This window comes from Lepisosteus platostomus, chromosome 12 (assembly GCF_059453375.1).
Source record: "Lepisosteus platostomus isolate fLepPlt1 chromosome 12, fLepPlt1.hap1, whole genome shotgun sequence".
Lineage (NCBI taxonomy): Eukaryota > Metazoa > Chordata > Actinopteri > Semionotiformes > Lepisosteidae > Lepisosteus > Lepisosteus platostomus.
This window is the reverse complement of record NC_142622.1, coordinates 40,363,712-40,387,809: the sequence shown is the minus strand read 5'-3', so window position 1 is coordinate 40,387,809 and position 24,098 is coordinate 40,363,712. Positions and strand designations below refer to the sequence as shown.

Sequence of the window (24,098 nt, the reverse complement as noted above, 5' to 3'; positions counted from 1 at the left end):
GAACATCTAAGCTTGCAAATAAAGATAAAAGGCTCTAGCTGGCAAAGGTAAAGAAAATTGAACCACTGAGTGCAGGAAAATATATTACGATCCAGTCAATCAAAATTTCATCTTGGTCCAAAACACAGAAATGCTTATTGAAAAGTTAGGGAATACTAGACAGATCAGAGTGCTAAATTCTTAGTTAAACATGGAGTGCTCTCATTATAAATGTTGACATAGAGTAATTAAGTTGGTTATTTGTGCTGAATCAATGCAAAATAAAACTATTGTAGAATTTTAAGTCTTACAGTTTCATTTGCCATCTACCTTGCTGCTGTGTTCATCCTAAAAAACAGCTACTCCGATCATTATTCTGAACAGAGCAGACAGAGCATAAAAAGCAAAGAAGCAGTGGAATTTCTTGACTTTTTTTTTGTCAACTGAGCTTTTGTGGATTTCCTGAAAAGGCTTATACAATTCTAAACTGTAATTCAACAAAGTTATTCTGACCATTCATCCGTAAAATCAGCAGTACAAGATTGTTTTGAACTTATAAATGCTAGTGCCTAGAGAACTAAAAAAAAAAGTTCTGAAGAAGTCAAAAAATAATCTGCATTTATCAAAGGGTTGTGTGTTTCTTTCCATTTACGTTTTTAATTTTTTTGTAACAAAAATAACATGTAAGATTTTCCTTTTTTCTGACTAGTGCAGTAAAATTTTAAAACCTACAGGTATGTAGTAAAATTGGTTGAAATTAAAATACCAGACTTTCATCATTTTAGTTTGGAAACAAATGCACACAATGATGTTTATACTAGCATGATTAAACACATGAAGTAGACAATGTGGAAATAAAACGTATCACCCTGCATTTAGAAACACATCTTTTGTTTTGGGAATCCATTGTAGTGGTGTGCACGTCTTAATTTCTGCTGCCAATAAAAATTATTTCAAATTCATACGCCGCTGGTATCATATTTTGTGTTTTGGTAGCATTAGCTTTCACTTTCGAAATGAAGTGCAGAAAAATCAATTGTGATAAAGGGTGATTAGTACAAGATTAATATAAAATTAATTTTCAAAATTGAGAGAAAATCAATATTTCTGAACCTGAAACAGAGTTATGAAGAGCACTCAGAGGGAACTTGATACAAATATTACATTATATTGACTAATATAATCCAGTAGACTTCAGTCTTCAGACTTCATTAACAGTGAAACACAAACTGGAGGACACAAGTGTACAGTAAACTCAGTGTAAATGCTTTTAAAACTGAGAAAATGTGGTAGTTCTTTATCTAGAGGGTTGTAGGAGCATTGAACAAACTACCCAGCCTTGTTGCTGAAGCTGATACCCTGGCTTCTCTCAAGGCACAGCTGGGTGAGAACTTTGGATCCATTAGTTGCTAACTGCCAATCAAGCTAGATGGGCAAATTGGCCTCCTCTCATTGGTATCCATTCTTATGGTCCATTGTGTAAGCATTTCAAAGAAAGTCCTTTCAGTTTACATTGAGGATATACTGAAGATTTTTTTTGCTCACCCTGTCTTGGTATTGGCCTTTTTGTTCATTTTGTCGTTTAACACCGTTTTTGTTGCTTGATTTGAAGAACAGTTTACAGGGTTTAGAAGATTTAACTGTTATTGAAAACTTTCTAATCATTAATCGGAAGGCATTTTGCATTAGGAACCGTCACTCATTAGTGACACCGCTGTCCAGATTGTTTAAGTTTGTTTTAAATTCTTCTGCCTTGAAACATCTGCCTAATGCACAAATACAGTCAGATTGCAGTACCCTCTTTTCAATGCCATTAGCCTGTTATTCAACAAAGAGTACATTTATGTCCAGGAGGGACAAAGGGCTTTCTGGCTTTTGTTATAGCCAAGTCCCCACTTGCTTAATTTGATGCAATTATTTGTTTAACTGGAACAATTTAATGTTCAGATCAAGACCTGAAAAGGTTTTATAGCTGCTGTACCTAGAATTAAGTGTCTCTCCTAAAATTTCACCTTTCAAAGACCTTATATTAAATATGTCCAGTTGTGCAGATAATTAGGTCAATTAAATTAATTGAGAGCTTATGTTGCAATGGAAACCAGAGGTCTACCACTTCCTACACCCTCTTCTAATGTATCATTGGGAGAACTGAAGCCTCTAAAGAAAACATAGAAACAACATGATGTAATTTTCAAACCTCAGTCTGAATTGACCTCAAGCACTTACAGTAAAATATTTTTAACACAGTCTGCAGTTTTTATACAGCAAAGTATACATAATAGGGTAAATACTTGCAACAAATACTTATTGCCAGTAATTTATTATTCTTTTATCTCAAACATAATATGAACATGAGGCTACATTCATCTGATATTTTAACACTCCTGGTTAATTATATGTCTTGTTATATAGCCCTACAATGTAAAATAAATCCTATAAAATGCGCTTGTTTGATTAGATGTAAAGCTCAAATACTGTATAATAGAGATGAAATCAGTCCTTGCCCACGTACTGTATGTCACTGAATTATGGAGTATAAAGTTGAAGTAAAGTGCCTTTCAGTTTTTGTATAAAAGCTTCATGGTTAAATCTGGTCATATCTGAAATGTGGCATTCTGGTTTTTTGTATTGGTATTACACAAAGGGTCTGCGCTCAAATAGTGGGGAAAACACAGTTGATTTTAAAGAGAGAACCTGGACATATTGGGTAATATATTGACCCATTAAAGTTGCCCCATATATTGTCCATAATTGGGACATATTGACTCATTAAAGTTGCCCTTGACAACAAACCCTTTTATCTTATTCCAATAAAACAATGAAAACACTGCCTGAAAAACAGAAGGGATGGATAAGCAATATGTCATACCCGAATTCCTCAAAAAACAAGAAGTGTGACAGGGCTTCGAAATTCCAATTTTAACCACAAAATGGCTGCAGTTCAATATAATCTAGGAGAGTCTTTGTCTAGGCATGCCCAGTATCACATTGTACCCCACTTTTTTCAAAATCAAACAGGTAACAATCAGTATAATTCAAGAAAGTGTTTTGGGTTACTAGTGCTTTTCATATCATGACTTAATTTCAAAGTATGAGCAAGGTAACAAAGGATAAAGCTGAAAAGGCTCATAAGACCTACCTGATTCTCAGGATGGAAAACAAAGAGATGTACAATAGTTTGAGCAATCAGAGCAGCGAACAATGTTATGTAGTGACGTTTATCAAGAAGTAGCCAGGGAGAAGTGTTACAGCTACAGATCACATCCTTTTTACTCATTACCCTCTTCAGATTCCAACAAATGTGATTTATTTTGTAAACAGCAATAACCCAGTGCTCCAGCATACTGCTGAGTTACTGCTCTCACAGTGCGTGACAGATTGAAAAATTGAAAATTTCTTAACTTGCAATATTTCGGCACCATTACTTTTTTAAAATAGTGTTAGTTTTTTGCAACTAAGAAAGTAAACCAAATTGTATCTTTAACTTTCTGCTTATTATTTTATTCTTCTTATATTTTGGAGTTTAACATATAGGACAGGGATGTACTGACTGGATAACAACTGTATACTTTATAAGTTTCCCCTTCAGCTTCCTCCCAGAGTGCTAATTACATTGTTACATTTGTTAACATTTTGATTTTATTACATTATTGTTTTCCTAGACAGTATAAAAAAACATCTGTGTGTTCTTCAGCATGGACAAAAGTTATTTTTGTTGTTGTGTCCTTCGCTTTTTTTTTAACCTGTCTTGTTGCTCCGGTTGAGCTGCAGCTTCTGGAGTTGAGTGCCCTGCTCAGACAAAGTCAGATAAAAGAAATGCCAAATCACCAGATAATGTTGCACTGGCATCAGTGTGATAGTATGGTAGGATAATAAAGTATTGCCCCTACTGCTTAGTGTTTTAAAGAGCATTTAAATGCAAATGGTTTGCCTCAATTATAATAATGTTATTATTAAACTGAACATCACAATCTAAAGGAAAAAATGTATATGGCTTTTATATGGCTCGTTCCCTGAACAATGACTATATAGTATGATATAGTAAATATGCAGAGCACAGAAGAAGCAGCAGCACTTGAATGGTGACATTCATTTGTGCAAAAGGGAGATGTTATACTTCCTAGATTCTTCCATAATTCTATTAATGGTATTTCGTGAGAGGAAGATGTGAGAGTGCTATACAACTAATGCTAAGCATCCAATTAAATGTGCTAATACCGTAAATAGCCTAAACATGTACAGTACAATTAACACAACATGCTTTCTGATATCAAATGGGTGGAATTTTTATTACCATCATCAGAAAATAAGGTTTGAGGCATTGTATTATGGAAAGTGAAAGCATTCTTTAAATGAAGACATATCAATGTAGACACCATAGTTATTTCAGTATTAAAAGGGTAAATCGATCAATCATGCCTTCCTGTAGCCTGATCCTGTCAGGTCAGTGAAGGCAAGGACTGTATGTAGCCAAATACTTGGTCCAAAATTGTTCCCTAGGTTCGGTGATAGGAGGCACTATGCTGCAGTCCCTGCCACCCTTTGATGTATTTTAAACAGGGGTCCTGTCCGTGCAATGCTTTTTGTGAAAGCAAATGTGTTAGTACTTGTGGATACAGGGTCAGAACCTCCTCCATGTGATTGGTTTTAAAAGACTTGTTTCTCCACTCTCAGTGTGTTAGGCTGTTTCTATGGCCTGTTGGGTGGTGGTGTGTGGTTGTAAAACCGGATGCTTAGTTCCACCCCCTGAAGTGGCAGCTGTTCAAGGGATGATTGTTCATTCAGTGGAGGTTTTATAGTGAAGTCCCTTGCCAAGCATAGCTGGTTTGTTTTTTCACCTGGGGTCCTGATGCAGTTTAAATGTAGGTTATGCATTGCCAGGCCAGGCCACAGATAATGTTAAAACCAGGAATGGGAGAGTAAAGCTGCACAGTGGAGATCTGCTTGCTTCCACGCTGCATTTAATGAAACTCTTCACTTTTCATTTCCCAGTATTTATGTAACATCTTAGAATGTATCTCCTACTTACTACATAAATAATTGAAACAGAAAAGAGAAGTTCTTTTTTAAAAGCTTTACATTAGGATTAAATAATAATCAGGATGCAGCTCCTGTGTAATATCTTTTGACGTTTTCATGGTCGATTGAAATAGTATTTTCATAAGGCGGGTAGGTTGGAATTCAGAAGGTCTGATCTTCTGAAAGGTGTATTGTTGATTTTAATGAAATTATAAATATATACATGCTACTGACGCTTGGGCTGGAAGGTTTAAATATAAATGAGACTGTTGTTTGTAAGTAGTTGATGTTCTATTTCCCAATGTATTATAAGCCTCAGGCTGTGTTTGCCCTCTATTAAAAATTTACTTTATTCACTGAGGCTAGTTATTAAACCCAGGAGTCTCCTTTATGATGGTAACTTTCAAGTTGATTGTAACATTGTGAGGTGATTAAAGGAAGTTCATTGAAAGGTCTTTTAGCTATTCCGGATGATTGATCTTTTTAAGCCTTTGATATAAAAGTTAACAGTGCTTCTTTCCCTTTGCTAATGCCATCCAAGATTCCAATTTGTCATTTCAGATGTAATTATAATGCTTAATTATCCATTATGAATGCAGCAGGGTTTGATATATTAGAGATAATAACGTGAATGACTGTACTAGGCATCTTGTCATACATTTTTTATATTTCGACTACAGCTGTTCTGGATTCACTTATACATTCAATAGGTGTGTAACATTTCTTTGTATTGTTTTTTAAATATATGTTTTACTTGACAGAGACTCTTGATCTTGCCTCTTGAACATTAATCTCTGAATCTCAGATCATTATGAGAAAAGCAAAATAAACAAACGCAGCATAACACATTACTAAAATAGTGAACAGCATGTTTTGCAGTGTTGTCTTGACATTTTCTTGAGAAGATCTCAGAATGTGTGTACTGTTCCACAACAGATAATCCCATGTTAAGTGTACAGATTGCATTGTCCCTGTGAGGACAGTTTAAATCCAGAGTCTGACCACATGAGATGCGTTAGTATAAGCTTGGAAACAAGTCAACTGAAGCAAAAGCACTGTGTTTAAAAGGTAATTTGTGTGGTTAGCATACAGTGGAAATTCCCTAGGAATGAAAAACTCCATTTGCTGTTGAAATTCTGCATTGATCACAGTTTGTTCTGTGTTGTGGTGTGAAAATCTTAAAGTTAACCTGGAATGGAACATTGCCTTTTTGTGCTCTTTTACAAGCAGAGCAACATTTCAGAGGTACAGCCATCTGCTAGCTATTTTTTCTAGGTCTGTGGATCATTTAGAAACAATCAGTGCGGTCAACGTTTGTGCTGACATATAGTATAGACTGCGGATTGCTTTGCTTGTCACGTGACTGTAAAGAAATTCAGAATTGCATTTCATTTCAGGATCCATGGAAATGTAATTTAATTGGTGAGCATACTTTTATGATAGAGAACGTAAGTGGCAGAAAATGATGCACTGTTGCTCTTGACAAATCACCTCTCTGATCTAAAAAATGGTGAATTTGTCTGCAGTCACTAAAATCAATAAAACATGGCAATATCATAGTTTGAAAACAGCAGTGGTGCCTAGTCAGCCATTTTGTAATAAGGATTGAAGATTTATTTTTCTTCCATAAGGTTTTCAGAGAGTGAACAAAGCAGAAGCATGCATGACAAGCCAAATGGAATTATGTTTCTGTTAATCCAGGAAATATGGAAGTCAGTTTCTCAACTACCATAAAGCAGGTACCATCAAGCTCCTGACTCATAAGCTGTTTCATATGCGCTGTTGCAATGTTGTGTGACAGGAAATTGCCTCCTAGCCTGCAGCTTTCACGCTGTAACTTCCAGAACTAGCATAAATTATTTTTAGAGGTTAATTTGCTGTAAGATATTTTCCACACAAATCTACACATATATGTGCAACTGTGCCCCTAAATTAATGACACGGATATGGCTTAGAGTAAGCCTCATTATTTTTTATGTTTTCCTCCTACCCTTTTGCATGTGGGTTTAAATTATCAGGCTACTTCATAAATTGAAGGTGTTTGCTATAAACCTTTCACACATGGAATAGAGCTTTCTGGACATTAAGTGCAGGGGGAAACAGTCTCTACGCGTTCAATACAGTATTACTTCCAACAACCAAGTTTTTTTTTTCTCTTTAGTTATCGTATCTCTCCACCTTTTCTCCTACAGTACCTACTAGGAATTCATCACAGCTCACCATTCACAACATTCACATCCCTCCAAAATATTGACGCACACGTCAAGTGAGACCACAGAATGAAAGGCAGTCAGATGGTGAGCAGTGGTATAGCTTTTATAGCTTTTAGTGAATGAGCAGTCTCCAAGCTACAGAAGACATTGCGGAAACGGTCCCTTTTTTTTTCCTGTTGAAAATATAACATCTTCTCATCCATTCTTAAAGCACTTCCTGAGTAAATAAGTTATTGCAAATATTCCATTTAGAACCCAGTTGGAACAATACATAATCACCACGTCTGTGATACTGCGATCCACAATTTCACCCCCAGATGAAATTATAAGATGAGTTATAAGAAGGAAAGAGTGTCATAGCTTATATTTTCATATCTATGAGGTTTGTTTGCAGCAGGGACAAATGGGATGTGAGAGGGAAGAAATATCTGCAATTGCTTTTAACGAACACCCTGAGAAGAGGCACTGTCACGCGTCCAGTGGCAATCATACAGGTGGAATGACTCCTTCAAATCCGAAGTATTGCCACTTGAAAAGAGATGTTTGATGTTGTGCTTGAGGCAGCTGCAGTTGTTAGTTTTAGATAGTCATTAAGAATAATAGTACAGGTGCTCAGTACTAGGCTCTTGTCTTAATAGAGCATCTTCATTGAAAGCTTGATTGATGTACCATCCATTTATAAACACACACACATATCAAGAGCCAATGAGCCATATCGAATTAATTTCTGTGAATTAGTGAAAAACTAACAATGTGGCACAACATCATTTTCTCAGATGTCAGAACACATATAATTTGATCCCCATGCAATGCCTTTGTATGGATTGCACAGGCTCTGATGTATCATTAATATACAGCATACATGCATAAGATGCCTTTGAAGTATGCATGAAGGCAGTTAAATGTCTGCTTTGAGGTGGCTGAGGAATTGAATGTTCTGAAAAAAGTTTGGACTACACCAATACTATTTGGAAAACACAAATACATAAAGAGGACAAATAATGTGAAAATAAGATTTTAAAATATCCCATGATTCTGACCATTTGTTTTTGCATAGAAGAATTGTGGCATGTGCTTAGACTGCTGCAATCACAGCGTATCTTTGAAGTCTAAGAAAAAATACTGGTAGAAAGTGCTACTTTCATTTTTTCTTCCCAGGCACTTCCTGCCTTTGTGATTACTGTGGCAAGGACAGATGAACATGAACATGGGCATCCCTTTGTTTCTAGCACTCTGATTTTCAAAGGAGAAGGAAAGAAAAGGAATTGAAAAAGACTTGAAATACGCTATATTCAGCGAAGCTTTTCTGTGTGATGACAGACCTTTTAGTTATTTTCAAACCTAAAAGGTAACCAAACTGACGTTTTACAAATAAATAGATCTAGGTGTTTTTTTTCCCTTATTTAAAAACATACCAGTGGCAGTTGTCATTAAGTTGAAGTTACGTGTTGGTAGAATATTTTAATACAAGGAGAGCGTAGTATTTTTAAAACTTATGACAAAACAATTTACAACTTTAAGACAATTGTCATTGAGCCACCTTGGTATTATCATTTTGTTGTCAAGTTAGTGACCCTGTTACTGTATGTAGCATAGCATTAATTTCATTAAAAGCTGATCTGACTTTCGCATCCCTTGAAGTGTGAGAAAAGTTGGGAGTACCCTAAATGATAGTATTGAATGTTTCAAAGTATACTGGAACTGCAACAACATTTAAAAAAAAAAGTCTACTAGGTTATTTTTCAAAGCTTTGTGTTCTAGTGTAGCATTTAACCTCAATTTTCTGAAAGAAATTGTGCCAAACTTCAAATATTCTACTGTTTCATAGTAAATCAATAGAAGTTTATTCTTCTCAGCAACAATTAATCCCAAAGTCTTCTGTGTGATGACAGCTTGATGTATGTACTGTACACAAGATAGAGCATCCAGTTCGTATTACATTACAAAATTCAAATTCAAATTCAAAGCTGGGTCAGTTTAATTTTTTTTAATAAAGTACAGTTTTATATGTAGTTAAAATATAATAACTCCCAAAAATGATCTTTAATTATGAAAAAGAGAAATTGATCTCAATATGTTTGAGAAACATAGAAGCAAGAATATACTGCTTTGCTTTTAAATAAAATTCAAACCAAACTAAGGTGCGTGATAAATGTCCAAAAAACTGAGATTATTTAGTCTTTCTGTGTCATTGATGTACAGAAGGTTCTAGGATCTGAATTATCTAAGAAACCCATCCAGCTATTTCTCTAAGGATACCAAGGTATCTGTTTCAACAACAGTACTGATTTGATTAAGAATGTATTTCATAGTATTTCTTAATATAATAGCCAGGGATTAAACAAAATAGTTATGTAGCATTACAAGGACCATTGCTACAGTGGATATGTCCTACTTTCACCTGCTTTGACTGACCCACCAGTCCCCATCCATCCAGGTGTGTAATTATTCTGTCTATGGTGTATGTAGGACTTTAGAGCACAGGCTTCTGACCTTACACTGGGCTTCACTCATATGTTCTAGAAGTTCTTTTTCTTCTCTGCTGTTTTCACACTCTCTGTCACTCACCACCTTACAGTGTCCTCCACCAAACCATCTTGATTTACAGTACTGTATGGTACTGACCCTGCACAGTCAAGTCAAACTGCTCTGCTTAAATCCAAAACCATCGACTTAGAAAGCCTGTTTTGACTCTGGTGCAAAACTGAGAAACCAATGTGATACAGTAGGAGTAAACAGAATGTAAAGCTGAAATGGATCACTTTAAAAGTGTTTTTCAGTGTGTGGAAGGATGCTTTTGTTCCGTATATCAATTCAAAGTCAAAAGTATTTTTTAAGGTGAATTCAAAAAGGTGAATATTCGCCCAGTTATTAAGTCTTTAGCAGACTGAAACATGTTTTTATCTACTATTAGCTTGTACTTTGCTCCATCCATTTGTCCTTCAATCCTAACAAGCTTTCCAGTTCCCATGACTTCATCTCTGACATGCTTTCAAGCTCCTTAGTCTTCATGGTTGAATACTTTCAGACAAATAATCTTTTAGCTAAATTTGTGGCTCTTTAAATGTAATTTAAACACCTAAATTAATTTGAATACTTATTAAATTATTATATCTTTCTTGTCTATTAATTATGTATTTACATCATTCTTAATCTTTTTTTTGTTTTCGTTGTTGAGATTGAATCAGTATTCTTTTCTTACAGTGTTTGAAAACTCCACTGTAACACAAAACACAAGCCAATCTACTCACAAAAGTTCTGTGTTTGCTCACTATATAAACCAGGTAGCTAAGCCATTTACTAGTTTCACAATCACAGTTTCTTTCCAAGACTCTTTTCTTAAAACAGTCTTTCCCAAAAAGTAACTTTCTCTCACTGAGACTCTTCCAGAAACTTGCATATCCAAACACACCTCCCCAGGTCTCTCTGCTGCGATGCTGTACAGAGGACTGGCCTTCTGTCCCCAGACAGCAGATGTAAAATAATGGAGACGCCTCAGGATCACCTAACCAATTGTCTTATCTCAACTGGTCAGTTGACTGAGGGTGACAGGACATTCTGCAGAATGTAGTTCAGACTAGAGCTTCCACCTGTCTAAACATGCCATCCACTCACAACATATTGTAGTGGGGAGCATTTATCAAACTTTCAGCATAGGTACAAATCTCACATTATCCCCAACGTTCATGAGAGAAGCAGCTATTTTTTACAGTGGTGAGGGGCTTACTCATAATATTTTATTTTGTGTGAGGTAGTGAAAGGTGCTGTGGGAGGAAGTCATCATCTTGGCTCAAAACGCTGGCCAAATGATGTGGCCTTGAGCCAAACTGACCACCTGTTGGTCTGAGTGATTCTTTAGGACTTGGAGGGAATGGGATTTCATGTGAGGGAAAGGAGCTGTTGGGGCTAATTAAGAGACTTATGACGTAAGAAAGAGATTCAGTCTGCATCTAGGTTCTATCCTAGAAGGAGAAACTGAGAGCTCTTCATACTAGTATCAGTTTGATCTTGCTTGCAAGCTTATGGGACTTAATACGTTACATAGCCTTAGGCTGTACTATGGGACATCACATTTTGGACAGGCTGCATTGTAGCTCATTTACCAGACACAAAATAGGCGTGAAGTACCCTGTCAAAGTGTAAGGTTGGCCTAAGGTACCTGGACTGACATGAAGTGCTAGTGGCTGAAGGAGTGGGTCATCACTTGGCAAGGTAACAGTGTTTCTTATACCAGCAATTGAAAGAGAGGAGACTAGATAGCACAAGGTGAGTCTTGAGTACCCCTTGTGCAGTCAAACAGTCACAGAGGGAGAATGAAAGAGAGTAACGAAGCTGCAAAACTGACTGCTGCTGTGTCAGGGATGCAAATGTTTGTTTGTTTTTTTATAGAAAGGTGTCCCTGGCAAAACAGGATCAGCCAGTACAAGAGTAGGTGACAAGTGAAGGAGTGAGTCAAGATGACATGATTATTCAACATGGAGAGTGAGGATTGAAAGAACTGGTAATTACAGAGTAAATCAGATTGATAACGCTATGCCTGGTGTTCAGTGAACATAGAAAGCACTGTGTACCAGTTAATTTGGAATGTAATTAAATGTTCTAGTGCCTGGAGGAAGGTGTGAATAGAGTGGAAGGCGTGAGAAAGTGTGATGGCACACAAGTCTGAAAGAAGGGAGTTACAAGATGTGTGTGGGCAAAGTCTGAAGTTTGTCTTTCTGGTATGTTTGAAGACTAAAACAACATTTGAAAAACAGATAAGATCAGAAAGTCTCCTTAACATGGGCAACAGTTGCTGGTCACCTCAAAAATATGAGAAGGATCCAAATGTAAAACATGTGCAGAAAAATTCAAAAGAAAGTGCTGGTAATTATTTTAATAGTCCCGATATTTGGATTCACAAGCCTTGAAACATGAAACCCCACCATTCTTTTCTGACTGCAGTTCCCTAGAAACATTAAGACATTAATCATTTTCATGTGGTTTCATGTCATACAATGTTTGACCCCTGACAGCATTATTACTGATATAATTTTATACTTAATTATCCTACAGGGCCATGACAGGATTACATTTTTTATTGTACGTATAAAGCCTATGACTTCAGCGGGGGTTATGTTTGTTCTGAAGGTGGAAGGTAATACAACTGTGAAAATTGACTTCAGTGCTATTTAATTAAGCAAGAGATGGCTGTGTTCATTCTCAAGGTGGTTTTAAAAAAATAGTTGCAGGATTTACAGCCACTGTAATGAACTGCAATTACTTATACTTGTAACACTTTCAGGGAAGACCTTAACAAGGAACATAGGCTGCCTTTAAAAATTGGCATTTCAGTTTCACAAGGCCACTAAGAACAAAAAGATAAAATGTTGAATAAAATATTTGAAATTTAATAAAAAAAGCTCAAGGGACTTTTCTTACCTTCAAATATTTCTGCAATGACAAAGGAACCAAGTTTTTTTGTGAACTGTTATAAAACTATAACCAAAAGTATACATGCATTTTAATTTGAATAAAATATAATTTGCTGTAAAAATGTGCACACAGATGTAGTAATATTCACACTGAGGTGTATTCTTGATAGAAAAGTAGTATGTGTGGGGACACATTGACAGCTGTGACATAGGGTTTTATGAAATGCATTTGCATTTCAACTGATATGAAAACTAAGTAAAATACAATGTACAAATCATATGAACAGCTAAATTTAGCTGCAACTGCAAGATGAATCTCTGCTTTGGCTCTTCAGAAGGCGATGCAAAGTGGTGTAAAATGTCCTGTTTTCATCCCTTCATCTCCTGGAGTGTCCTTGGTGCTGTTCATTCTTTTAGCTTGTCTTCAAAGCTTGAGTAATCTGCTCACTTGGGCTGCTGGACATTATTTGTTCTTTTGTCTCCTTCCATTTTTCTTTCCAGTCTTTGTAGTTTTGAAATTCCCCCCTCACACTACTGGAAACAGGTGCTCTTCAGGGGAATGTTGATGTTGTTGAGGTTGAGGATTTTAATGTCACTCCCTATTTGTCCTTTGATTGGCTGTGCATCTTGGTGTGCTATTGATGCTTTCTCACATGTGAAACCTGATGAAACCTGAATATGAATCACATTTTCATGCGTAGTCACGATGGTTTGCTCACGTTACTATTCCTGTAGAATTCCTATAATATGCCTGCCCAGGCTTATTGTCTTCTGTGGAAGCTTTTTCTACACACTCTGAGTAAGAAATGAATAAAATGTATAGATTTCATTATAGAACTCTGACCTCACTGATTTCTTTCTGTGAATTTTCCCAGGAGTTACAGTCTTTTCATCTGCTGTTTTTTCTATGGTAGTTTAAAATCTTCTCATCCTAAAAACATGTTGTGCAACTGTGCCTAAGGGCATATGGATCTGGCCCAAATTAAAGCCAGTCATATGTATGCAGACTTTGATATCCATTTTAGTATAATGTTTGTGCCAAAAAGAATTACCTCCTGCATAGCATTTTCTGTGCTGTCATGAAACAGTACACATCATAAAAGAGGCAAGTGAGGATACTGGTGTCCCTATCCTAAACTCTTTTTTTGTTCAAACTCAAACAGGCAGGCTTGTCAGTTTCAGTCCTGTTTTGCTCATAAGTACATTTGGTGTTTTAAATCAGTTTGACGTCCCACCCTGAATGAAATGACTCTATTTTCATGTATCATATGTCCACTCGTGCACGTTAAAGGATGATCCATAATATTTTGAAGCCTACCCATGTTCATCATGTTTTGTTAAATTATGTCCAAGTACCAACTTCATCTCAGTGACCTTTGCTTTTTGGTGCCGATACTGAGGGCTGTGCTACAGTCTTCTTTAATAATGATGCTGAGACATGGTTTGCTCCCACCTGCTCCCTCCTTCATGTGGGTAAATCAAGTAATCTACATTCTCACCACTTCATAAAGGTGGTCCTAGACCTTTGGCACAAAGGGACAAAAATGTACTTCTAGGGGCTTTTGATTGACTCATACTTTCTGAAGGCTTCTGTTCTGTGCTGAGTATGTTTCCCAGTCGGCAGTGAGATTAAGAGGGATGAACGTCTACTGTAACATTCTTGTCATGCTGTTTAGCACTTTCCTTGTGGCTGCTGGGTGGCTGAATTTGCAGTATAATGAGTGAGAGTGAGACTCTCCCATTTAAAATGTATTTCCTGGCTCTAATTTTTGCACTATATTGTAGTCCAGAAAGAGGTGAATGTTAAATGAGTGTTTCAGAGGACACTGTGATGATAAAAGAGTTATACTGTAGTTATAGTTGTACATGTAGGTTGATTAAAAATGGCATTTCCCAGGTGAGAGTAACTAAAGGAAAATGATTAACTCTTTAAAGTAAAGAAGGTCATTCTACTTTACTTGGAATATTTCCTTAGGATTTTAGCTGTCCTTAGGACAAAAGCTGTCCTTGGGTTGTAATTAAGATTAATGCTTAAGTGCTTAAGGCATATTTATTTTATGACATGACTGTCTTCTATATTTCGGTATTAAAAATAGAAAAGAAAATGAATCGCATGTTGTAGAAAGTTAATTGAGGTTAGGTATGAGAGGCACAAGTGAGTGAAGGTAGACGACTGAATGATAAGGAAGCCAATATGAAGTGCTGTGAGAACTAGTCCATCACGTTTATAAAATCAGATTGACTCCTTGTTCCTTTTTACACATCCCTAATGCTAAAATACAACATTTTGAACTAATAGATGCAGATCTAGTATACAGAGAGAAGATGGAAGCTGAAAAAAGCATCAAAGACTTCTCAAGTATGAAAATAAATGTGGGGAAAGGTCTAGTAAAAGTAGTTTTCAGTATTCAGTATATTCAGTACATATTGGAAAGAAACAGCAAAAGCAACAGCAAGGAATACATTGCCGCACACAAAAAATACAGAGCTGAATATATATAGCATAAGAATGGTCCACTTACAGTGTGAGAGCAACTCAATTTTAAATCCCATCATTCACCTGGTGAGTTTTCTTAGCTTTTTTTCTTAGCATTAGTGTGCTGGTGATTTTATTTCCTTGGCCTTAATAAATTGTCCAAGGAAAACATCTCTCAAATGTAGCCTAGTTAGTTTCTTTAAAAATGGTCCACAGTTTCATCCTCACAGTCACGACACAGATGTCAAGAACAACAGTCCGGTACAGCACTTTTTGTGCAGCACAGAAGAATTACAGAGCTCCTTTTCTGGCAGATCTATTAAATATAACTGAGAAGTGTTCATTCTTCATCCTTCAGTATGTAACAAGTGTTACTTCACATTAAGCAAAGAATGTGGCATTTTTCTCCAAAGGTCCTAATTCCATTCTGCAGCAGGGAGACACATTCTTATTACCCAAATAGAATGTCAGTGCTATATAAGCTTTAAAGCCATAAGTCTCTGATGTATGAAAGGGTCATTATAATTTCTAAGCCAAAAGTACTGAAACACACCTTACTCATGTCTGCTGAAGAATTAGGCGAAAGCATCAAAAGGGCTTAAAGGATACTGGGATGACGGTATCAAAATCATTTAGCCTGATACCTAAAATATGTATTGAATCCCTGCAATGATTTATCTTGGGAGGTTTACATGAGGTTTTTAACACTCTTATTGTTATTTTGACATAGTTCTGCCAATATTCCATCACTATGCTTCACTGCACTCGACTACAATAATAACATGGCGTGACTATTAAATCATGGTGTTCCCATGGTATAGTGTTATAAAACAGTGATGGTTCATTAAACCCATAAGAACCACACCAAATCTATGACAAAACAATGGCAAAAAAGATAACCTACTGTTGTAAATTTGTAATTATAAACTTTCATATACGAATACATCTCTGAATATCGTAGGGCTTACAATCTCAACATGGGATTTTTTTTCTCATGTGCTGTTATTTCTTCCAAAGGTCACGTTACTGCTCTGAGACATTGCCAAGCAGAATAGTGAAGTGCATTAAAATATGTTGGCTTGTCTCTGTATCTTTTCTCGTTACTCATTTATTACTCCACATTGGGAAATGGGAAAAGGAATATCCTTGTTTTCTTTTAGATGACTGTGTTGAGTCTTTGTGACATCAGTGCCAGGTTTGATTAAGATAGCAATCCCATCATGCTATGACTCTCTATTGATTCAGATGTGGTAAAAAATCCAAAGGGAGCCCTTACCTATTACTCTCTATGACCTACGTAATGGCAGATTTGCTCATAATGGAGAAGTCAGAACAATTCAGCACACGCTCCATCTTACTTACCTTTCTATTAGAAACTGCTTTGCTGCCATTTCGGTTTTTAAGAGGTTTATTGTCACAGTGGTCTTCACACACCCTTAAGCGATGGTCTCTTAGCAAACATTGCTGCTGTCATCTGTGAAACTGTTAAGAGTGGTTTACGCTACTGTCTATTTTGATGTGATTTTTCTTTGCTTTATCTCAATGTCATTTATAATAATGCTAAATATTTCACATCTGTCTGAAGAATATCTTGGGCAGGTGCCAGCTTTTGAGGACCAGCTGTTACCTACTGTTTCTCTGTGATTTGTTGAGTGCTGCTTATGTGTGAAATATGAAGGCATTGGTACTGTTGTCTGAAAATCCCATATGATCCACAGAAAGTGAATGAAATCCTGTTCAGATATGACCACCAATAGCATCATCATCTAAGTGTCAGTCACCCAAGTTTTCCATATCAAATGGGTTATTTTATACTCTTTTTTTCCAAGCTGGCTGACATTGGCAGAATCTACCAATTCAATCATTCAATCATGTCGTGTAGTGGATCTTTGTAAGATATAGCAATAACTTTTGTTGTACTAACATGGACTGATTTTCTATTTAAAGTGCTCTGGCCTTGCACTCATTGTCTGCTCTGGTTAACCTCAACCTTGTTTTTGTGGTAATTAGTTGAAAACAAATGGATCAAATTGTAATTACATACTAATAGCTCATTAGTGTCTTTCTAACATGAGTCAATGGCCATCACATACTACACAAAGGACTCAAAGTTTATATCGGTTCATTCAATAACAAGTAGTTTGAGTGAGGTCTGTATTTCCTGAGGTCAATATCGTCAAACATATCCTCTCACACAACCCCTGATGTGGTAGGTGATGTATGCTTCTCATCTGGTGGAGAGAACGCCATGATTGAAGAGATGGAAATATAGCCATCAGAAAAATGAGACAGCTCAAAAAAGTATGTCAATCAGTAGTGCTTGATTTTGCCCTTACATGTTAAATCAGCCTGTTAGAAGTCCGTGCTCAGATTTTATCAGGGATTTTTAAGGGTTTCTTTTTTTACATTTAGTCCTTTCCAAAAAATAAAACTGTTTAAGTTAGTAATTGTCTTGGAAAGATATCTTCTAATGAAGTAAAAACCCATCCTTAGTTTACTGAACAAGAAGAAAAGGGATTAGTTTTGTAAGAGCGTCCACCCAGTTAGATTTCTCTGAATGTTCACCTTTAATTTTTAATTACACCATTTCTTTTTTATGTTTCTCAAGCATGCAGATTCCTTACATGTGTTTTGAATCCATTCAGTGTCTCTTTTTTCTGTGGGTTGCTAAGTAACATGCTGTGGAGCTAGCAGTCTTTAAAATGGGCATCAGCCATTTTCTGGTTCACTGTTCGTGCTTTTCAGCTGTGTTTAAATGACTAAGATGTATCTGTTTTCCCCCTTGTTCTTTTATTATGATGTGTATTTGCAATGGAAAAATAATTTATAAGCTCGCTGGAAATGCACAGTAATATAAGGAAGTTAGCTTACATGTTGTAGTTAATATAATTGATATAAGGCTTATATACTACTTTTTATAAAATGTGATTACTTTGAGAAGTAGTAAAATGAAATAATTGTTAATGTTTAAATATTTTGGTATCTGGCTTGGTAAGTAGGTTTGTCCCCAATTGCATGGTCCCAGTCCTAGGTTACAGAGTACCTTCCTAGTTCCCCCTTCTTCTGGTTACTAGCATCTTTTGTATATGTGATTAACAGTGATATTGTTCTTAAATCATCCATGAACATTAGATTCCACAAAATACTTTGTCAGTTTCTTCAATTGTTTTGTACCTTCAGTCCAGATAGACTTTGTGGTTTGGGAGGACTCTGAATCCATTTTTAAGTAGCTCAGTACGATCCTCCCACAGTCTTATGAATTCCAAGCAGAAAAACAATCGTATGTTTTCTGTCCTGAGCATACAGAATTATCCTTTGGTTAATGTAGTTGCATTGATCTCTTTAGAGATGCGTTTTAATATGATTCAGATAGACTCAAAAATGTGAAAATCAAATCAATATGAACTTGATACTTTGCTACATATATAGATTTGTTGATACCTTTTTTCATTCAGATAGAATTGTGTTCGATTTCTTCACTCCCACCACTGATCAGCAGAATCCTCTCTGATGAAATGCTTGACTGTAGTAAGTAGGTTTTGTGACTTTGATCTGAGCACATCTAATACACTGCAAAAACCTAGTGTGGGACACATCGTAAAGCTTGCAGAATAGAAATTTAACACTCTGAACTAATCTTCCTGGTTAGAGCTCCTTTGTCACTACCATGTTTGTCTCCAGCGAGAAGATGAACTGTGATACATTTGTCACAGTAGCCCAGCAACTCAACAGGTTGAGACAAGACTAAAACCCCAAAGAAAAATGATTTCTCTTTCCTGGGCAGCTCTTTTTCATGTCGTGCAGCACAGTGTACAATCCAGTATAGTTTTCCACATGGAGGAACAAAGTGACAAAAAAAACAAACCAGTGAAAATAAGCAGCAATAAAAGGCAAGCAGACCTTCCACTGAAACACAGATAGAGACAGTAGCATGAAAAACAGTTTTGGACTGATGCTGCCTGGTGGTTTTAATTGTTTGACAAGTGGACCTCAAGTGTTGTTTTTGACCCCTTTGCCCTTAGTTTGAGACTATACTGCTGGCATTTATAACTGGTGCCTTAATGGTTAACCTATTTTGTCTCCATGCCTCTCCAAAAAAGTCAGAAACAACAATTTGACACACTGGGTCAGCTTGGCACCAACGCAAGATTGAAGCACCAGGTGTGATTAAATAAGATCCCACATTTCATTCAAACTTTAATTTTCCCATCACACTCCAGCAGCTGCTGAAGCACATTGCTCGCTCCCGAAAGACAGAAAGTGTATTACATTTATAGCATATACATACTGTAATGGAAAAATGCATTCTAGATGTCATTGTCTCCTGGCCTGCTGTGAATTGGTATAGGCCTCGTGTGTTTCAGGTTGTTCAGCTGCTGATGGGGGACTGTTACAAATCTATTTTATTTCTCTTGGGTAAGAGATTGATAATAGTGTTTTCTTTATGGAGACAGTTGGAATTTTAAAGGCTTAGGACCTTATGAGGTATTCAGTATTTACAGTGAGCTGACAGGAGGAAGTGAGAGGAAAGGACCGATCATGCACTAAAAAGTGGATGAATAACATCAGCTCTTTGAATAACTCTCTTTTCAATACAGTGATTCCAAATAAAGTCTAATAGTATTTCATAGAAAAAGGACCCTTGTCCTTTAGAAAACTATACTTTTCATTTTTACATATTTGAGATTTTTTTCATCTTTAAAAAAATCCAGATAAACATATACATGCCTTACAAACACTAAAAGTGTGCTCCCTTTGATGAACACTGCAGACTGTGCTTGTACAAGGTGGTTTGTTTGACTTTGCAACATCCCTTCTGCTTGCTCCTTCTGAATCGACTGTTTTTATGAATAAATTTAGGGTATGTTTATTGCTGGAGTCACAGAAGTATTGAACCAGAACAGTCACCGAAGAAAATGACATTGTGGAGATGTGATCAAAAAGGCTAGCTGAATGATTTGGTGTGCTGCGTGGCATGTTGCTGTGCTAAAATTAAAGCAGTTCATTTCCACTGCATGTTATTGTTAAGTCCACTTATTTTGATTCAGTCTGACATTCCGGTGTCAGTTCTTCTGTCACTCTGCAGTGAGTTCAGTTGACACATTTTTGTTCTTTCTGCTGTTTTATTTCCCACAAGAAGATAGACAACTTCTTGCTTCCTTGTAGTTTTTCAGCCCATTCTTGTATGACCTTGAAGACTTTCCTGTCACTTCTATTAGCATAATTTAATTATGCCTATATTCAATATAGGAAAAGGGAGAATTCAACAATTGGAAGGCATTCGACTCAAATCTAGACTAATTTCCAGTTAGTATGTCTTAGAATGAGTTATAGAGATCTGAATGCTTTTTGTTAAAAGTCATTTTGAATCTACGTATTCGCTGACTCCCTTGAAATCTTCCCAGGTAATGGTCTGTAGTCAGTAACAATAGGGTTGTAGGAAGCAGATAAAAATTAATGGGGTGCTTGCTCATACTTTTCAAGTGGTGTTACATTCATTGTCGCTGCCTGGGTGTGAATAAAAGTCATACTTTTCATTACACCAAGGATAGTGCATGAGCAAACACAGAAAAAAAAGTCTGCTAAGCTTCAGTGTTGTGCTCTAATGTTTAGAATTACCAGAATTACAAAATGATGATATATCAATTATCTGTATTATTAATATTTTGCATATTGAAAATTACCAATATACAAAAGTATTTTGGGTTGAGTATGGAGCAAATAGGGGTGAACCTTTCTCTTAGTGGACTAAATGAGCTAATTTGTGGGGAGCATTGAAGTTGCATGATTGTGAGAGCACTGTGATCACTGCATGGCTTTTAGACTAGCCTTCAAAGTCCCTCAGCACCTTCCACCCTGAAACTGGGCACCAAGAGTATTTAATTCTGCTTAAAAAATCCAGGGTGAATTTCTGTCAGGCTTCTCCACCTCGGAACAGAACTGACTACCTAGAGAATTCAGCACTGATGAAAGTTAAGGGTCTGACAATTGTGCACACAAAAGTCCTTTTTTCCATGTCAGAACTACCGTCTAGAATCCCTGCACTTGGGACCCGCACAGCTGTCAGAATCTGAATGAGTTGTATACAGTCCTCCTTCGGGGAATAGTGAGAGTGGCTGGCAGATTGACAAAGAGCCACATTTTACTTGCAACATCTCGTCCTTTCTACCCACCTTGCCAGTATTGCAAAACGCTGCTTAACTGTTTGTGGTCTGATGTGTGCTTATGTAATATTAGTCATCTGAATGCAGATTTTTAAATGTGTGGCGTCTCAAAAACAAGATCTCTTAAAATCAAAAATGAGTTACCCTTGTGAATTTGATTAGAGAACTGGCTAGTGTAGTATCATCAGATTTATCACGAGCACAGGGAATCACGTCACCTGATTGTGATATTGCCTAGTAAAAGTCTGTAGATGGCTTGTTTGTGCAATTGCAGTAAAAAATACTGAGGGCTCCTGTCACAGTACAGGAGCAGTGGCAGGAACCTTTTGTAAAAAAAAGCCTGGATTGCTTCATCTGAGTGTCATCTTGGTCCTTGATAATACCAGGCCACACAATGCAAACTGCAGCCATGAGTTTTTACAGTATTAATCAACGACCTCAGGGACCTGACCTTAAGCACAGTGATTGCCATTTATTTGAAAACATAAAGAAGCACACGCACACAATTTGCAACGGACAGCAAGAGCAGTAAGCAGTTAAAGGGAAATCGCAGCCCCAGTTCCTCAGACCGCTTATTAAATCTCGGTAACAAAACAAATTCATTGATGTTATAGAAAGAAATGACAGATTTTGACTCAAGTACAAAATCGTGAAATTTGGGAAAGTACAGTAAGTCACCATGTGGTCGTGAACTCGCATTCGAGTGCCCACAAATTGTGATGTGATGCAGCCTTTCCTGCTCATAAGAGTCAGTGTGACGTACAACCGAATAAGTACGGGTTGTACAGCGGACATTTTACCGCAGAAATGTTCCAATGTGATCTACATGCAAAGATCAGTAAGTACTATTTGTCGCCAAAACTATCTCAAAATCGGTATATTTCTATTGGATTAACAGAGACGTATTCACAGGCCTGCTTGTTTACAATGTCATAGGGCCGCTTCACGTCACCAGACGTTTTGTCGCCATATTCTGAATCACAGAACATGGCGCTGTGCATACCTGGAAATGTTTGTGTATTTTGTGATGTCAATTGGAGGTTTTAAAGTTACTTACATTTGACTTTTATTGTGGTTTGAAATGCACTCATCAATCATTCTTTTTAACCCCAAAATATAAAAATAGAGTTACAGTTCCCCTTTAAAACTTAAGGTGCCGTGGATTCGTACTATGCCAAATTCACTACAGGGTTGATAAGGTTGGGCACATGCCTAAACAAGTTAAGAGGCCTTGTGAAAAACTGCTGTGTACTATGACTGCTGTGTAGCAACTCCTATGCAAATGTTGGCACAGTTTGCTACAATTTGTTTCCCACCCTTTCATACAGTATGTTCAAAACCTTTGCTTTGAAGTAAGAGTCACCTTGGACTGAAAAACCACCAATCATTTGGCTGATAATAATAACATTACAAGTAATAGGTTTATTCCGTGCTGAAAAGAGAAGAAAGAAAACACAACAAGCCTTCTTCAGGTGTGAGGACCTCACTTAAACACACCTTAAACACATCTCACACCTGAAGAAGGCTCCACGGCCGAAACGTTGTGTTTTCTTTCTTCTCTTGTCAGCATGGAATAAACCTATTACTTGTTCCTTTGCAGCCTACGCATGCTGACACAGCTCCCCACCTGAAATAATAAAATTAGTCATTCTAAACCTTTCAACCACTGTAGATGTACAAAGCATTTTTGCAGGCTGCCTGTGGTACGAGTGTGTTTACTAATGTAATGTGTGTAATTTATTTAACCATAGTTTCCCTTAGTTTGTGTCCTTTACTGCCATTCTTTATCGTGAATGATTCTTTCATATACAGGCAGAGATCTGGGTGGATGTGGTTATTGTTGTATTATACTCTATATACTGTATATGATATATTATGTGTTCGGAAAGACAGTGATGTGGTGGTTACTATTGCAGCCTGGATTCAGTTCTGGACCTGGGGTACTCTCTGCGTAGAGTTGGTATGTTCTTCCCATGTTCATGTTTGTTTCTATTGGGGTCTCCAGTTTCCTTCCGTAGTCCAAAGCCTTGCTGGTAGGTTAATTGGGTTCGGTAAAATTGGCCCTGGTGTGAGAGATTGTGTGTAACCTGCAATGGACTGGCATCCTGTCCAGGCTGTATCCCGCCTTGTGCCCAATGCTAGCCAGGATAGGATACAGGATAGGATAATATTTAATTGAATTACTTCCACTAAAATTGTACTGTATCGGAAATGTTTTTCTTTAAGTAAAGGAGATCAAGAGATGCTAAATTTGAGAAATGTGTTGAAAAAAATTGAACAGAGAGTGCTAAATCCGAATTTTTTTTCCATGTCCTGTGGTTTCAGTGCTGCGTGCAGAGTTTTACAAATATTGTCAGCAACCTCCTAATCTCACTGAGACAGATTGACCCAAATTCCTTCTCTTCTCATTAATCTACTGTACGTTTCTGCACTGTTGAATGGCATGCCCTCTCTTTTTGATCTAGATGTAGTCCATTCCCTTTGGATTTGCAATTAGAATGTGTAACTGGATAGAGAAATTCTACAATTAAAAATATATTGAAGCATGGCACTTGTTCAAAACCATTTTTACAGAGTATTCATAGAACAAAAGCAGTTCACTTATCACTAAGAGTTTGAGAGTGTTTGTAATATTTGCCAGTCTTCTGGGTACAAGTGAAAACAGGGAGATTTCAATTAAAATACAGCTGCCAATTTAATCCACTTCAATTCTCTTCCAATGTTTGGTTTCGAAAAAAGAAAGTGAAATGTACAGACTTCAGAGAGATTTTGATCAAAGAAAATGTATGTTAATTTCGTCAGTACGGCTGTCCTTTCCTGGCAGTCTACATCATGT

The 24,098-nt window shown here is 36.8% G+C and overlaps 1 protein-coding gene across 3 annotated transcripts in view; it reads left to right on the top strand.

Annotated features, from left to right (window-relative positions):
- Window positions 1-24,098, top strand: part of samd12 (sterile alpha motif domain containing 12) — a 119,861-nt gene that overhangs the window by 59,565 nt on the left and 36,198 nt on the right. For 2 of the 3 annotated variants that reach the window (XM_088601906.1, XM_088601904.1), the window contains exon 5: window positions 8,370-9,021. The exons of the other annotated variant lie outside the window; for it this stretch is intronic. In XM_088601906.1, the coding sequence (XP_088458032.1) occupies window positions 8,370-8,410 (41 nt within the window). In that variant the 3' untranslated portion in view covers window positions 8,411-9,021. Of the gene's footprint in view, window positions 1-8,369; window positions 9,022-24,098 lie in introns of those variants that run through there. 3 annotated transcript variants of the gene reach the window in all.